The following is a 17,928-nucleotide window of genomic DNA, read 5'->3' as shown; positions in this document are numbered from 1 at the left end:
CAGTGCACCCAAAGGTTCCTTTTTCTCCACATCCTTGCCAACACTTGTTTTTTTTTTTTTTTTGCATGTTTTTTTATGTTAGCCATTCTCACATATGTAAAGTGATATCTCATTGTGGTTTTAATTTGCATTTCCCTGATAGTGATTTTGGCCACCTTTTCATGTGTCTGTAGGGCCATCCTAATGTCTTCTTAGGAAAAATGGGTATTCGGGTCCTCTACCCATTTTTAATTGGACTATTTTTTATTGTAGTTTTAAATTTCTTTTATTATTAATATTTTTTTGGTGTTAAGTTATATAAGATCTTTATCTATTTTGGTTATTAACCCCTCATCTGATGTATCATTTGCAAATATCTTCTCTCATTCAGTAGGTTGCCTTTTTGTTTTATTGATGGTTTCCTTTGCTATGCAAAAGCTTTTTATTTTGGTGTAATCCCAATACTTTAATTTTCCTTTTGTTTCTCTTGCCAGAGGAGACATGTCTAGAAAAATGTATCTATAGCTGATATGAAAGAAATTACTGCCCATGTTTTCTGCTAGGAATTTTGTGGTTTCAGGTCTCACATTTAGGTCCTTAATCCATTTTGATTTTATTTTTGTTTATGGTATAAGGAAGTGGTCCAAATTCACTCTTTTCCATGTAGTTGTCCAGTTTTTTCAATACCATTTGTCTTTTTCCCACTGTATATTCTTGCCTCCTTTGTCATAGATTAATTGACCATAAAAGCATGGGTTTATTTCTGGACTCTTTATTCTGTTCTATCGATCTACGGTGTCTATTTTTGATGCAGTGTCTTTTGTGGTTCCATATGCATTTTAGGATTATTTGTTCTAGTTCTGTGAAAAATGTTGGGATTTTAATAGATATTGCATTAAATATGTGGATATTTAATGCTTTGGGTAGTATAGACATATTAACAATATTTGTTCTTCCAGTCAATGAGCACAGCATCTTTCCACTTGTGATTTCTTCAATTTCTTTCATTAATATATAGTTTTCAAAATACAGATCTTTCACCTCCTTGGTTGTTTATTTCTGGGTACTTTATTATTTTTGGTGCAATTTTAAGTGGGATTGTTTTCTTAATTTCTCCTTCTGCTACTTCATTAATAGTGTATAAAAATGCAACATATTTATGTATATTAATTTTATATCCTGTGACTTCACTGATTTATCAGTTCTAATAGTTTTTTGGTGGAGTCTTTAGGGTTTTCTATATTTAATATCATGTCAACCGTAATTAGTGAAAGTCTTACTTTTTCATTACCAATTTAGATATCTTTTATTTCCTTTCCTTTTTTAAAAAAAAAGCTTATTTATTTTGAAAGAGAGAGAAAGAGAGTGCAGAGGAGGGGCAGAGCAAGAATCCCAAGCAGGCTCCATGCTGTCAGCACAGAGCCCAATGCGGGGCTTGATCTCATGACTGCAAGATCATGACCTGAGCCGAAATCAAGAGTCAGACCCTTAACTGACATGACTATTATACATTTTTGATTTGTGGTTATCATTAGGCTTATATATAACATCTTATGCACATAGCAATATTGATTGTCAAACATAGGGTGTGAACCCATTCTAAAAGCACTAAGTTTTTACTCCCCACCAACCATGTTTTATGTACATAATGTCATACTTTGCAACCTTTTATTTTGTGAATCCCTTGACTGACTTTTGTATAATTGATTTTACTGTTTTTATGCTTTAACCTCCATACAGTTTTATAAGTGATTAATCTACTTTTTTAGTTTTTTTTTTTTTAAGTTTATTTATTTTTGAGAGAGAGAGAACATGAGCAAGGGAGGGGCAGAGAGAGAGGCAGACAGAATTCCAAGCAGGCTCTCCACTGTCAGTGCAGAGCCCAATGTGAGGCTGAACCTGAGCTGAAATAGATATGTAACCAACTGAGCCACCCACGTGCCGCTTGTCTAACTTCCTGTGTTTGTTTTTATGTATTAGGAGAGTCAGCTATGTCCCTTAGTCTTGAAAATAGTGGCTTTATGGGGCGCCTAGGTGGCTCAGTTGGTTGCATATCTGACTCTTGATTTCAGCTCAGGTCATGATCTCACGGTTCCTGGGTTCCAGTCCCACCTCAGGCTCAGTGCTGGTGGCATGGAGCCTGCTTGGGGTTCTCTCTCTCCCTCCCTCTCTCTCTCTGCCCCTCCCCTGCACTCATGCATTCTCTCTCTCTGTCTCTGTCTCTCTGTCTCTCTCTCAAAATAAATAAACTTAAATATTTTTTTAAATAAATTACCCATATAATAAATGAATTATAAAATTACATTTTCTAGAGAATGGGCAGTTTTTTAAACTTTAGGTCTCTCTCTCTCTCTTTTATAAGTAATGGTAGACTACACTGTAACGACAGTATCTTAAACAGTAATTTTTCGTACTAATAGACAATGAACAACAAAATTCAAAGTCTGTCACAGAAAAACATTGACGGAATACATTTTATTGATAATTCAATTAATCAAGTTGTATTACTAATCAAGCTTCAGTGGTGGCTTTAACCCACACTGGTGCTTTTGATGTACAGGAAGAACACACTATGCTGAGGTCACACCTTCTCACCATCCCTGCTTCATCAGGCCAGAGCATCAGAGGGCCAAGGCATGAGAGGAAATGATTGTGTGCAATTTGCTACTAAGAGTGCTCTAAAGCTGCAAGTAATGGTGGGTCAGCTGTGTCCTCTTCACAGACTTTAAGGGCAATATGCTTTTCTGGCCATAGGAAGACTTTTTTTTAAGTTTTTATTTAAATTCCAGTTAATTAACATACAGTGCACATAGATTTCAGGTGTACAATACCTGGTGCTTATCACAAGTGCACTTCTTAATCCCCATCACCCATTTAACCCATCCCTCCACCCACCTTTCCTCTGGTAACTATCAGTTTGTTCTCTATAGTTAAGAGTCTGCTCCTTGGTTTGCCTCTTTTTTTTCCCTTCACGCATTTGTTTTGCTTCTTAAATTCCACATATGAGTGAAATCATATGATATGTCTTTCTCTGACCTATTTCATGTAGCGTAACACACTCTAGTTCCATCCACATCAGTGCAAATGGCAAGAATTCATTCTTCTTCATGGCTGAGTAATATTCTAGTGTGTGGGGGAGGGGGTATGTGTATGTGTGTGTGTGTAAACACCACATCTTCCTTACCCATTCATCAGTTGATAGACACTTGGGCTCTTTCCATAATTTGGCTAGTGTGGATAATGCTGCTATAAATGGCCATAGGAATATATTAAAACTAATGGCTATCGTGTCATTGTTGGAACCCCAGCTTTTCTTCTCTAAATTCTGCTCCTTGTGTTTGTTTTCCTCAGATGCTAACACGGATTGAAAGCTTGCTAAGCTTACATTCTGTCATAGTGACACCTCAAGAGAAAAATAACAAAAGATTGAAGGCAAAATTTTGTCAACCTAGTATCACAAACTAGACTTTGAATTTCATTCAACCAACTAAAATGCATAGACTTCTTAAGCATCTGTCTACAATGCTTTCATTACAAACATCTACATCATTCTGAACTAGGCCTTTGGTGAGATGAAAGATTAACTCTAAGTGCTCATCAAGTTGTTTGGTGTTTTACAGAAAACAATACAATAAATCTTAAAATCCCAAATCAAATTTATTAGCAATACACATAGGCATATGAGTCCTACTTCAGTGACTACTGACATCTAACATATCTAAAACCAGAGTGGACTCAACATTTTAATGTTGAATACAGATTTAACATTTCTTTTTTTAAATGAATGAACTCCAAAAATATCACATGGTTGTTTTACACTTGATCCGGTCTGCATGTTGTAGCTCGTCCAGAACATTTCTGATGGTCTCTACAGAAACTTCTCCTCTGTGATGTTTTTTTGATGCAAGATTCCATACATTTTCAAATTCTTCATCAGAAAGCCTGACACCAATGTTACATAATATCTCTGCAATCTAGGGGAAAAATTGAAAGTCAGACTGAGATCTATGTTTTTAAATTTGTATTTTAGTATCTTTAATATTTTTAGAGTGCCTGGGTGGCTCAGTCAGTTAAGTATCTGACTCTTGATTTCAGCTCAGGTCATGATCTCATGGTTAGTGAGATCTTAATGAGCCATGTTGGGCTCTGCGCTGACAGACTGAGATTCTCTCTCCCTCTGCCCCTCCTCCACTCACACTCTAACTCTCTCTCTCAAAATAAATAAATAAGCATTAATGCAATTAAGAGGGTATTCACCTATACTGACCCATATATAAAATTACTTTCAACTATTTAAGTGTTTCTGGTTATTTTAAAAGGTAGTTGGTGCCTGAGTGGCTCAGTCGGTTAAGCGTCTTTGGCTCAGATCATGATCTCACAGTTCGTGGGTTCAAGCCCCATGTCGGGCTCTGTGCTGACAGCTCAGAGCCTGGAGCCTGCTTCGGATTCTGTGTCTCCCTCTCTCTCTGCCCCTCCCCTGCTCGCACTCTGTCTCTCTCTCTCTCAGAAATAAATAAACATTAAAAAAATTTTTTTTAAGGTAGCAGCCAAATTCAAGCAGAAAGAATAAAAAGTTAGAGAAGACACATTGGATTTAAGTTCCATCTCACTCACTTCTTGTCACTAGGATCTTGTGTATGTCATGTAAACCCCTTGAAAATTCCCTTCTCTAAAATAGGATCATTTATAAAATGTCCCTAACTGGCCCGATATAAACTTTACAGTTGTGAATGTGCAAATGCCAGAGAGATAAAGCATGCATGAACAACTGAGCAAACTAAAATCTGAACATACTGAAAGCCAGCAAACTTTGGTTAGCAACCTCTCTGCAATGATAATTATTAAGGGAAAACATAAGGAAGGAAAGATAAGACATAGACGTAGAAAGAAATGTTAGAGTGAGTAGAGGAAATAAAAGATTTGAAAAAAAATTAAATTTAAAGGAGGAAAAACATTTATTATGAAGCACACAGAAAAAAAAAGCAGAGGGAAATAGAAAGAAAGGTTAGACAGTGAATAGGAAAGCCAAAGAAATAGAAGAGTTGCAGAATACATCTATTAAGCAGAATCTTAACAATTTAAAGATCCTGGAGAAATGATGTGCCCTCCTGGGAAATTAACCGTATGATCAACTACACTTGAAATTCAGAAGAGCTGCCAGAAGCTGCAGTTGTACAGCAAAACACCTCAGTGCCCCTGTGCAGAACAGCGTTTTCCTGCTGCCCCACCCACAGTGACAGGTAAGGAGTGTCCCCACAGAGTCAACTCCTGAAGTGGCCTCCTCCTCCACTTCCTTTCCCCCTCCTCAGGAGGCATCCCTCCCTTAGGTCCCCATTCCATTGTAATACACAGATTAGCTGATCTTTCCAGAAACCCGTCCATTCTCACTCCAACCACTCATCTGGGTTCTTTTTTTTTCCAGATGTGTGAGACAAAGGATGACTTCCTAGTTAAAAGAATTTTAGGCAACATGCAACAAGCAGGAGATTTTTGTTTCTTTTGGCAACCCTGAACTTCTATTTCATATGGCCGTTAGAGTAATTAAGGGATGTGAAAACACAGTCTGGGGTGTCCCTTCTCTGATCCCCTGGGGTGGTCCCAAAGGCCAGGCAAAAGGCCTCTCCTCTGAGTTTCTCCCTTCCACTGTCCCCTACCTCAGTGGGGATGAATTGTTACAATGAATCTGTTATAATTAAGGTAGGAGTTAGTAAATTTTCAAGTAATCAACTCTTCATCTGAAGTCTCAGAAAGCATCATATGTCTACATGTCTCCTCATATCATTCCTAGCTCTGGATATGAGAGTTCTGAAGCAGCAGTTGTGTCCTAGAGTACACGCTGCCTTCCACGAGTGCAGATCAAGCAGGCAGACCATGCATTGCTATTAATCCTTGGCCCTAAGAACCCTAGTGGCTATTCTGATGTAGCTGGTCACTCCTGTTTTCTAACCCACCTAGGAAGAAAACCACCTGGAATATGAGGACCATGTTTTCTAACAAACAAAACAGAAACAAGATACATGGGCTGACAAAGGACGTGGCAACAGGATGGAATATTTTAAATCAGATAGCAGTATATAAGGAGGGTGGCAGAGTGGCCCTTCTCATGCCTACTCTTTGGTTTTGGAGATATAAAACCATGAGATACTTACACAAGGAAAGGAGTGATCCCTTTTGATTGAGTTCCTTAGGAAAACATTTCTTTTTATACATAGGTCCTAGTGGATGTATCATATGAGAGTAATGTTTCCTATCACAGAGGAAACTCTGCTCCAAGAATTGTACCAAAATGTCACAACCAAACTAAATAGTATCCTTAAGAATCCTCTATTTGGGGATCCTGATGACTTTTGTAGCATAAAAGCTCAACTTTTTAAAAGTCTAAAGTTAAATAGTTGTTGATAAATAAGCATTTTCATCTTTCTGTGTTTATGCAAAGTTGACATGTCTTTCAACTCTTTTGAAATAATACGCTCTACCTCTTTTTTAGATCTTGTCTTGAAGAAGTCTCTTTCAAACACTCCTTTCTGGCTAAAGATGGTAGGATGTAGTAATGAATAGGCATTGCCGTCTTCACCATAATTAGTTCTATCACTGATGCGACGAATTCTGGGGGCAGGGATATCAGACCGAATGGTTGGAACACCATAGATGGGATAACCTAGGACATCAACGAGAGAGGAAAACAGACATTCTACAACTGAGCTATACAATACAGTCACCTGTCACTATTGAGTACACACTTGAAATGGGGCTAGTCGGGGGTGCCTCGGTGGCTCAGTCCGTTAAGCATCTGACTCTTGATTTCGGCTTGCGTCATGATTTCACATTATGAGATTGGGCCCTGCATTGGACTCTGCATGCTTGAGATTCTCTCCCTACCTCGCTTGCATGCATGCACTCACTCTCTCTCAAAAAATAAAAAATAAATATTTAAAAAAAAAGAAAAAGAAATGGGCTAGTCCAAGTTGAGATGTGATGTAAGGGTAAAGTACACACTGAACTTCAAAGATTTAGTACTCCCAAAAAAGTGAAATATTTAATCATATTGTATTGATTACTTATTGAAAAGGTATTTGGAAGATCTATGTATTATATATAAAGTGTATATACTATTAAAATTGATTTCACCTGTTTCTTTTTCCTTCTTTTTTTTGTGAGAGAGAGAGAGTGCAAGCAGGAAGGGGCAGAGAGAGAGAGGACAGAGGATCCAAAGCAGGCTCTGCACTGAGAGCAGTGAGCCCAACATGGGGCTTAAACTCACAAACTGTGATCATGACCTGAGCCAAAGTTGTATACTCAACGACTGAGCTACCCAGGCGCCCCTCCCTGTTTCTTTTTCTTAATGTGGCTACTAAAATTTTTTAAATACATATAACTCCAATTATATTTTTATTGGACAGTACTATTCTAATGGGAGTAGAAGCTCATTACACCAGAATATATGGCATATCTAAAAAATCCAGTTAAGAAAAACATGCAAATCCTTAGTCATGTCCTTAGTCTCAGGAAGTGATCTTAACCAACATAAAATAATCTTTCTAACTAACCAAGAATCATCATGTTCAATATTAAGATAATGAGGTGTTATGAGTTGAACTATATTCTCCCCAGATTTATATGTTAAAATCCTGACCACCAGTACCTCAGAATGTGACCTTATGTAAAAACAGAGTAATTGCGGGGTGCCTGGGTGGCTCAGTTGGTTAAGCATCCAACTTCAGCTCAGGTCATGATCTCACGGTTTGTGGGTTTGAGCCCCACATCATGCTCTATGCTGACTGCTTGGAGCCTGGAGCCTGTTTCCGATTCTGTCTCCCTCTCTCTCTCTGCCCCTCCCCTGCTCATGCTGTGTCTTTCTCTCTCTCTCTCAAAAATAAACATTAAAAAAAAGAAAATAAATAAATCATGAAAAAAATACTCATTGTATTTGTGATTAATTAAGATGAGGTCATACTGGAGTAGAGTAGGCCACGCATCCAATGTGAGTGGGGTCCTTACAAAAGGGGGCATCTCACACAGGAGAACACCATGTGAGGGTGAAGGCAGGTATCAGGGTGATACAGCAGAAGCCAAGGAACACCAAAAATTGTCAAAATCTAGGAGAGGAGCCTGGAACAGATTCTCCCTCACAGCTCTGGAAGGAACCAACTCCCATCAATACCCTGGCCTCAGACTTTCAGCCTCCAGAACCATAAGATGATAAATATCTGTTGTTTGAGCCATCCAGTTTGCAGTACTTGTTATGGCAGCCCTAGCAAACTAGCAGAAGGAGAATGAAGATACAGAGAAGAGTTTTGTGACAGCTCTTCAAATATTTGAAGGCAAATCTGTTTGTAGCTAAGAATCGCATGGTTTATAAGTCTCCTAACAGTTGGTGAAGTCTGCGTAATATTCAATATTCTGCTCATCATAGATCAATTTCATTAGTGTTGAGAGAATCATATTACTTGGGTCATCATTAACAATAGTTTAGTTCTCCCTACATTTACTGAGACCCCCCTGGTTGCTTCAAATACAGAACTGAATGAAAGGTCCTAGGCTTTGAGAAACAGCCTAATGAAGATAAGAGACTGGGGATAATACAAGGACAAAGAACACTTCTATGTTTGCTGATCCTTTTAGAACTCAGCAGATAACGTGACATACTCACAAAGAGAAGGAACAGCTCCTACAACCGCATTGATCTCAGAAGAAGTTGTCTTATAGTGATTAGAAACTTTATCACTTGGCCTCAGAAGTGTCCGGAGAGTCTTTTCTGAGCTCCCTGGTTCTTTTAAGACAGTATCTTCTGGCTTTATCAGGAGAGTTGGTTCAGATTCTTCAATATTAGCCTCCGCAGGGTTTGCACAATCTGGTTTTCTACCTTCAAGCAAAGAGGGAAAGGCGGGGGAGCCGGGGGGGGGGGGGGGGTGCGGGAAGTACAGGAAGAAATTACTACTTGGTGCTTACTGCTCTACAGCAAAATCCATTTTCCTGGTTAGTCCCTCCTTGCTGGTGGAGACAGAGACTGGGCTGATGGAAACCCTCCACTGAAGCCAGTGTCCCACTGTGGGAGAGCAAGGGCAGGCTGATGACATATATGGGAATCCCAATGTAGCCTAAGGTTTCTTCTTGCCACTCCACTCGCTTTACTCTAAAATAAAGCTTTTAAATCTGAGAGACCAAATGAAACCATGGAACCTATTTCTCCTTAAAAAAAAAAAAAAATTGGAATTTATTTTCATATTTAACTTGAACTACAGGATTACCAGAGTTGTTTCCAGAATTCTCCCCCAAGGAGGGAGGGAGAAGACATATCGGGGTTGTAAATTCCACCCATGCCTGATGGTGGCAGGGAACCCCATTTATTGCAACATTTGGACTGGCAGTGAGAACACAGTGTGAGCTCAAGAACCGATTATATAAATCATATAGGGTTAGGTTATATACCTCCTCGAATCGGTATATAAAAGAAAACCCTGAGGTAAAACTCCAATTCTAAGACTCTGTCTTTTTGAAGATTTACTTTACTGAGTCATTCCGAAATTTAGGACTGAATTCCTGACACAGCTTTTTCACAGACCTGGTAGCTACACAGGCAGCACTAGAGGGCGCTGTGGTCTTTCAATTTCTAGAAGAACTCTCAGGGTTCTGGGAAAGCCCAAGCAAGGGTTGCAAAGGCAAATGGAACCCCAGTATCAGATTGGGGTGAGAACCATGGCAATCCAGAAAAGACATGCCTATCTAAAGTCTGCAGCCCCTATTCAGCTCCTGCCAATTGTTGCCATGAACACTTTCAGACCTTGTGTTCCAAAACCTCTAATGCTGTCCCTGCACCCCTCAAAAGGCAGAAATCTGGACAAAGTATGAGAAACAGTTTCTCAGAAAACTGTTAGAAAGCTACTTCCTTATTAACTAACTGGAATTTTTTTTTTAATTTCAAAAGTAAAAGAATAATAAATAAAAAACAGTAACTTGAAAGAAAGAAATGAAGGAAAGAAAAGGAAAGGAAAGGAAAGAAAAGGAAAGGAAAGGAAAGGAAAGGAAAGGAAAGAAAAAAGAAAAGAAAAGAAAAGAAAAGAAAAGAAAAGAAAAGAAAAACAAAGAAAGGAAGGAAGAAAGAAAGCCACTACCTTAGAACACTTACCTCTTTTCCTCTAGAAGTCAACAGTAATATAGAATTTGATATAAGAAAATTCCTGTCAGGGGCACCTGGGTGGCTCAATCAGTTGAAATTCAGTTGAAACTTTTGATTTCAGTTCAGATGGTGATCCCAGGGTTGTGGGATCGAGCCCCACGTCAGGCTCTGCACTAAGCATGGAACCTGCTTAAGATTCTCTCTCCCTCTCCCTGTGTCCCTCTCCCCGCCAACCCCTACTCACCTGTGCTCACACTCTCTCTCCAAAAAATTTAAAAAAAAAATCCTGGCGAAACATTCCTGAGCCCTTCCTGACTAAACCACTGGCCACTATCTTAGAAGATTCTGAGAAGGTGAAAAATTTCAAGGACTCCATTGAAAATGGCTGATGAAGTCAGAACCCAAAAACCAAGAACAATTTGAAAATCTGGTTTCAAACCAGCTTCAGCCCTCGGCCACTATTCCATGAGTTGTGCCAAGAAGAAAATAAATCTATCGCCCCTTTGTATTTCTGAGAGGACGAGGGTAGAAATGTTTTCCATAAAATCTTCATTAGGCAGAGAAGAATTTCCTGCTTTCCTTGTGGTTAGAATAGAAAGGCCATCTCAGAAACCCATAAGGGGTCACACATCATCAATAAAGCCCCAAATTTGGTTTTGACCTTGCAGGAAGGCATGACCCAGAAATAAAAGTAAAAACAGTAATAACTTCACTTTTTAGAGAAAAATATTCCAAGAGAAGATAAAAAACGTAAACAGTCTTTTAAAAAAGTTAATCTTCCTTAATAATCAAGATTGGAACATTAAAGCAAACAAGGTATCATAACAACTAAATTACAAGAATGTTTGAAATAATACTCAGTGGTAGCAAAGTTAGGGTCAAACCTCAAAGATTTTGCTGATACAATCACAGACTGCTACAATCATTTAGAAAAGCAAAATGAAAATACAGAGTTCTTCTGGGACAATAATAACATTCATAAGAAATGAGATATAATTAGAAACAAAGCTTTTTGAGTGTTATCAATATTACTTTCAAAATATCTGGAAACAACCTAAATTTCAAAGAGTAAGGAAATGGCTTAGTAATTCATAATATATCAGCATGAGGGAACTGAAAATGAAATTTACAGAAAAGTTTACCATAAAACTATTTCTTAATTCCATAGAAATTTGAAAGCTGAAGTTTAAAAAGTCAAATAAAAATGGTACATTCACTGTGATTTTAGCTACATTTAAAATATACACACATGTCCATATACATAGTATATATGTCTATCAATATACGGTTAGTGATGTAGGAAGTCAATGTAAGAAAATGTAAAAGAAGAAGTGTTCTTACGTCAAATTCTGTTTTACTGTTGACTTTTCCTGGGGGAGGGGAGCTAATTAAGACAATGGTTTTCAAACAGTTTTCTGAGGAACTGTCTTTAGTGTTTTAGGTCTCTGTGTAAACTGTTTTGCTTTTAATTTTTTTCTTCTGAATGAGGAGTACATAGTTCCAAATTCAAGAGATACAAACACCTAGATTAAAATGTGAGTTTTGCTGCCACCGTGTCCCTTAGCTACCTGGTTCCCCTTAAATGTCATCAAACTCTTTCCTGTCCTTCCACAGGTATTCTATGGATAAACAAGCAAATAATATATGTATGTGCATATTTAATATTATATATTAAAGTTGACAAGAGTCAAGCTTCTAGAAAAGTAAAAATATAAAAGTCCCTTGAAGAAGTTAGCAAATCTTCAAAAATTAAATACCTTTAATAATGACCCTCTCTTCATACTCTTTCAGAGGCATTTTATCTTTCCAGTTAAGAAAATTTGCAAACTCTAGGTAGTTAATCAGTCCATCTTTATCCACATCACAGTAGTCAAATAGCTGGGCCAGGAGCGTCTCATCTAAGTGCAAGCTGACCTGATCACAAGCCTCCCGAAGCTCAGCTTTATCTATCGCCCCGTCTCCATTCTGTTAGACACAAAGCAGAAAAAGATGAAACAAGCATCATCTTTAAGAGCAGAGTATGCAACATCTATTATTTCATTTAAGAAAAAAAAAGAGATCTATCACATAAATTCAATGAATTTGTCTTATTTTTTTACAAAAGAGCAGGCAGTTATTAAGGTAAGTCTTCATTGTGTCATCCTAACATGCGCACAGTAATTCCAACGCTGGTTGGAGCAGGGTGTGGCTCAGAATCTTTGTTCATTCTATTTTAATAATTTTTTTTCCAAATGCTTTTTTTCTTTAAATCACGTTGTGGTAGGGCAGGTGTAACCATGATTTGTGCTTGACATTTCATTTAACCAACATCTTGTGCTTTTGACAGCTTTCTACTATTTCCCATACTTTCAAAGTTTTTAACACCTCTGGTGCTCAAACAGCACTAAATGGCCCTCCACTCCACTCTCTGGTAATGAGGGGAAATTGGGGAAGTAATTGTAGGCCAAGTGCACGGAGGTACAGCAGACAGTTGCCTGCTTGTTGTTAACATTCCTATGGGCAAGAGGGACATGCTACCAATCTGGCCCATTGTAACAATTAGCACTAAGATTCATCCTGGTAGGGGAAGCAGGAGAATTTCTACCTTCTTCCAGACAACAGCTAAAGGAGTACCTACACTGTGTGTGGAAGGAGGGAAATTTATGAAGGCTATGGGCAGGAACCAGCAGGTTTCCCTTGGGAACTAAAGGGGCAGAACACGTAATGCTTGTTAAGGAGGAAGGGCAAGAGCTGAGACGTCTTACCACTCTGGAGACTCCTCCTGGAGTCTATCAACCCTTAAGTCCATTTGGAGAGGAGAGTAAAAGGTCTGAGTATTTTTGCAGTGCGTCCTAGCTGCTATAAGGGAGCTTTGGCCCTCTCAGAGAAATTTCCCTGAGACAAACTCCCAAGAGGTGATAAATGACTCATTGACTAGTATTCAGCTCTTACACTCAGGACTGGGTTTACAGTGCTGATGAAGGTGATCCCTGGAGAATGAGGAACTGACCAATAAACTCTAGATAAATTCCTGCAGTCAGATCCCTAGTCCTGGAAAACATCCCTGATGCCTGTGTTGAAACAGAATGAGAATTTAAAACATATTATCTCGACAGGGGGGCTGCAAATTCCCTGGACTAATGTAGACTACTTTATAAAAATCTCTGCTGCAAGCCCAAGTCAAACAAAAATGTAAACCCCATAGCCCTAGCTGAAAAGCTATGTAGGATATGGCTGTTAAATCAAAACTGAAACAGATGGTGCCAACAGTGATGACTTCAATGCCCAATATAGGGATTTGCGTGGAATGAAAACTTTGGTGGTTTGTTTCATTGAGCTACATACCACTCAAAACTCAAAGTGAATGTTTCTTATTCACCAGGTAGTGAGTCACTCTCTCCCTCTGCACCCTTGATTCCTCCCTCCTCCATGCGCCAACCTCAACTACTCTAAGGAGAAAGATGACTAGATGTGGGACCAAGGTCTCCCTGTCCCCAAGGGAGATCAAATGCCACATTCATCTGTTCAAGTAAACTGCCTAACTTCAGAGGGGCGAAGTCACGTACTTTTATGGCCTCTTTGGATATGAGTGCCAAATTGATCATCCTACTCAGTCTCTATGGGGAGGAGATGTCTGGATTCAGCTAGTGGGGTGTGGGCAGGGTTTGCTCAAAGTGGAGAAGGAAAACTAGCAATATATTATTTCTGTAGCAGAATATATTATTCCACTACTGAATGTATAACTGGTACTGATGCTTTACGTGTTTGTATTATGAATGAGCCACAAGTAGAGGATGCTAGTACCTTTGGGGTCACACAACCCTAATGACCCCTTTGAGTTACAAGTCTCTGTGACTAATGATTTTGACAGAGTCTCTGGGTCTGGTTTACTAACATGCTGTGGTTTTTAACCTCAATGAGAGCTATGGAGGATCAAAAATGGACAGTCAATCTACTCAGTGGGCAGAACTCAAGGCTACTCTCATTGCTCTGGCCAATATTCCCCTTGATGAACCTGTTATATTTTTACTGACTCTTGGACTATTGCCAATGGCCTGCTTGTTTGGTTTGCCATTTGGAAAACTACAGACTGGAAGATTAAAAACACTTCTTTTTGAGTCTGAAAACTATGGTAACAAATCATAGCTCCTGGCTGAACCATGTGAGTAAGTCATATAGATGCCTATGATAAGGGTCCCTTCTCTGCCCATTCTCAGACTGAAATCAAGCTTCTGACTGAGCGTAAATCATCCACAGTGCCACCATTGCTGCCTGGATCCGTTGTTGTACCAGACACGACGACACACCAATCATTACAAAGAAAACCACTCCACGTCTCTGAGGCAGAGGCTACCACACCACATGCCTTACTTTGACTCCTGCCAAAAGTTGTCCAATCTGTCTACATGGAACCTGTGTCCCCTCTCAGAGCTATTAGTGGTGCATCACACTGTTGACACATTTTCAAGCTATGGAGTTGCTATTCCAGTTTAATCAGCCAGCTCCAGGCACAAGACGATGGCCCATGAAACTAATCTGAGTCTTGTGTTTTGCTTTCTGGGCCATTTTCAGCCTGACAATGGTGTGTCTTATAGCAAAAGTGTTACTCAACAATGAGCTACTGGTCAAGGTATTCAGTGAACCTTTCCTACACCCAACCATCCATAGCCATCTGGTAGGACTGAGCTTTGGAATAACCTTCTCAAAAATTGTCTGTCTACCTCACCAGCTTCTGGCTCATATCCAATGGGTCTCATCACTGAATACTGCTGGCCTTAAAAGGAATAATGTCATCTCAGCTACTTCCTGGGTAATACTTAGAATAAAAGGATTTGGAATGATATAGACCTATTTTGAAAATTTGGGACTCTGCTGTGGCCATGATGAGTCTTTTTATTTCCCTTCTAGATTTTAAATTTCTGAAGTCAAAAGTCTACACATAATCTGGAACAATGTCTGATGTACAATGAGAGTTCAATAAAATAAAGAATTAATCCTCTAAGCTAAGAAGATTCATTCAGGAAATCATGGCTTGTTTTTTTTAAAATTTTTTTTTTTTTTCAACGTTTATTTATTTTTGGGACAGAGAGAGACAGAGCATGAACGGGGGAGGGGCAGAGAGAGAGGGAGACACAGAATCGGAAACAGGCTCCAGGCTCTGAGCCATCGGCCCAGAGCCCGACGCGGGGCGCGAACTCACGGACCGCGAGATCGTGACCTGGCTGAAGTCGTACGCTTAACCGACTGCGCCACCCAGGCGCCCCTATGGCTTGTTTATTCTGTTTTGTTTTGTGTGTTTCATTAAACTAAATCTGGGCATCCAATCATATAAGATTCAAATAATCAAAAATTATCCTACAGCTGTACCAGGAAGACCCACATCTTATTACCCTCTCAGAAAAAAAGCTCCTCGAGGACACTGAGCACTACATTGTACATATTAAAAGTTAACTATTTAAAAGGTATATCAAAATTAAATAATTCTCAGTAATTTCCTCTCTGCTTAATTTAATTTTATCATGAAGAATGTGCCTGGTGGTTCACTAAGATAATCAACAGCTATTAAGATGATCGTCTTGCCTATAATTACATTTTAAATGAAGAATTTTTAAAAAGCAGAACACCATGTATTGTGGTAGATTCTCTTATTTGTATCAGTGCTATCTAAATTTATCACACATGGGGCACCTGGGTGGCTCAGTCGGTTAAGCATCCGACTTCGGCTCAGGTCATGATCTCGCGGTCTGTGAGTTCAAGCCCCGCATCGGGCACGGTGCTGACAGCTCAGAGCCTGGAGCCTGTTTCGGATTCTGTGTCTCCCTCTCTCTCTCTGACCCTCCCCTGTTCATGCTCTCTCTCTGTCTCAAAAATAAATAAATGTTAAAAAAAAATTTTTAAATAAATACATAAATTTACCCCACTTGTATTTGAGTCAAGTTTAAAATGTACTTATTTTAGCTTACATATTTTAAGTCTGAAGATTCATTTTTAAATTACCTGTAAATAGAATTTGTCTCTGTTAGAAACCAGAGAAACAGTTGAATGCTTACATTTTCTTTAAACACAACTTTGCAAGAAATGCAGTGGGTGACTGATTGGTGTTTGTCCCTGCATAATTGGTACAAATATAAATGAGACAGTTAACCCACTTTTTATTCATCAGTACAACACAGGCACACAGACCCCTAATCTAAAAAAACAAAGAAAATGAATGGATTAAACTGAATAAGCCAATGAGTAATCAAGATTTTTTTTTAAGATAAAAAATGTGAAGTGTAACTTTTCCAAAACTGTGCTCAACATTGGAAGGGAGATATAAACATTATCTTTTCTCTTTGAGATAAACTAAAATCATTCTGCTCAGGGTTTTTTCTTCTCAAATCAAAATTATGATGCACTGCATCATTACAGGTTTATTTAGGAGCTTTTATTTGTTTATATTGGACTCATTCTAAAATAGTTTGAGGCTGCCTAGAAAAATGAGTACAATGAAACAGAGCCCGAAAAGTGAGGAAATCAGAGCAAAGAGAAAATAAAGATGGACTAAAATAAGAAGAAACTGGAATAAAAAGAGTACACAAAATGTATGCTGTAAGATCGTGTTCACAAAACTAGATGTGTGTTGTTGAATTGGCTCTGAGCTTCCTGGAGGCCAACTCAAAAAGGTATTCACAATCAGTACAAAATCCATGCTACTCATGAGGTAAAAACAAACCAGATACTTAAATGAAACACAATTATTTCCTTTAGAAAGAATGGGTTTCTCTGTATAAAGAGGATGCATGTGACAAAAATAAATAACAGCCTCATCGGCATACTAATAAAATTGTGCCATATTTCACAAGAGATTTGCACAATAGTGCACCTTAGTATAAGCCAAAGGCAGTGCAGCTCGGTAAAAACAATCCTGTGATGGCCTAAAATGGTGTGAGGTTATTACGCAGCCCTAGCTTTATCTGACTTTTTCAAAGGCTACAATTTAGAGTAGCTTGAAAACTGAATGATTTTACACTCTCAAAACTGAAACCACAACCACTCCCCCAGGGGAGAGACGTTCTAAGTCTGACTTGGACCTTGACAGCACTACGTGTACATACTCAGCTTTAGGTATAAATGACCTAGACCCAGGAAGTCTTCCCTGGGGACCTAGGGTGCCACCCCCTCCCCTTGCTCCCAGCACAGTACAGTTAAATCTGCCTCAGCGGTTCTCAAATTGAATGTGTATCAGGGCTGCAGGGCTTGTTAATCAAATTGAATGTGTATCAACCTGCAGGGCTTGTTAAAACACTGTCGCTAGGCCCCAACCCCGTGTTCCCCAATACAGTAGGTCTGGGGTGGGCCTTAGATTGTGCATTTCTAACAGGTTCCCAAGTGACCCTGACAGTGATAAAAGAACCACACTTTGGTAACCACTGATCTATCCAGGGGTCAGTAAACTTTTACCGTCAAGAGCCAAAAAGCAAGTATTTTACGTTTTGCAAGCTATTCAGTCTCTGATGCCCTATTCGGCATCTATAGTGCAAAAGCAGCCATAGAAAATATTCAAAATAAATTGGCCTATAAAACTATTTACAAAAACAGGTGGTGGACTGGATTTGACCCATGGGCCTTAATCTGCTGACCCCTGATCTACACCAACCTGCCAGAATCTGTAAGCCCATGCATAGTCCCAAAAGTTCTGTTCAACTACTGACCTTGTCATAGTGCCTGAAGGCTGCCAGCAAAGTGTCAAAGTTCTGGTAGTTAACTTTCTTCAAGTGGTGTCGCACTGCTGCAATCAGGGCTCTCTGTCTATCCTTGCCTCGAAGATACTCACCCGGAAGTCTGTTATGGATGAGATCACCAGCTCCTAT

At 39.1% G+C, this 17,928-nt stretch overlaps 1 protein-coding gene across 3 annotated transcripts in view; it reads right to left on the bottom strand.

Annotated features, from left to right (window-relative positions):
- Window positions 1-3,617: 3,617 nt before the first annotated feature.
- Window positions 3,618-17,928, bottom strand: part of EFHB (EF-hand domain family member B) — a 49,666-nt gene continuing 35,355 nt past the window's right edge. The window contains exons 9-13 of one of the 3 annotated variants that reach the window (XM_047874746.1): window positions 17,770-17,924; window positions 11,854-12,061; window positions 8,630-8,842; window positions 6,456-6,637; window positions 3,618-3,953 (exon numbers count right to left, since the gene is read on the bottom strand). In XM_047874746.1, the coding sequence (XP_047730702.1) occupies window positions 3,780-3,953; window positions 6,456-6,637; window positions 8,630-8,842; window positions 11,854-12,061; window positions 17,770-17,924 (932 nt within the window). In that variant the 3' untranslated portion in view covers window positions 3,618-3,779. Of the gene's footprint in view, window positions 3,954-6,455; window positions 6,638-8,625; window positions 8,843-11,853; window positions 12,062-17,769; window positions 17,925-17,928 lie in introns of those variants that run through there. The other 2 variants (XM_047874747.1, XM_047874748.1) reach the window with 2 other exon arrangements.

This window comes from Prionailurus viverrinus, chromosome C2, assembly GCF_022837055.1.
Source record: "Prionailurus viverrinus isolate Anna chromosome C2, UM_Priviv_1.0, whole genome shotgun sequence".
NCBI lineage: Eukaryota > Metazoa > Chordata > Mammalia > Carnivora > Felidae > Prionailurus > Prionailurus viverrinus.
The sequence above is the reverse complement of the archived record's forward strand: the minus strand, read 5'-3'. Positions and strand labels throughout refer to the sequence as shown.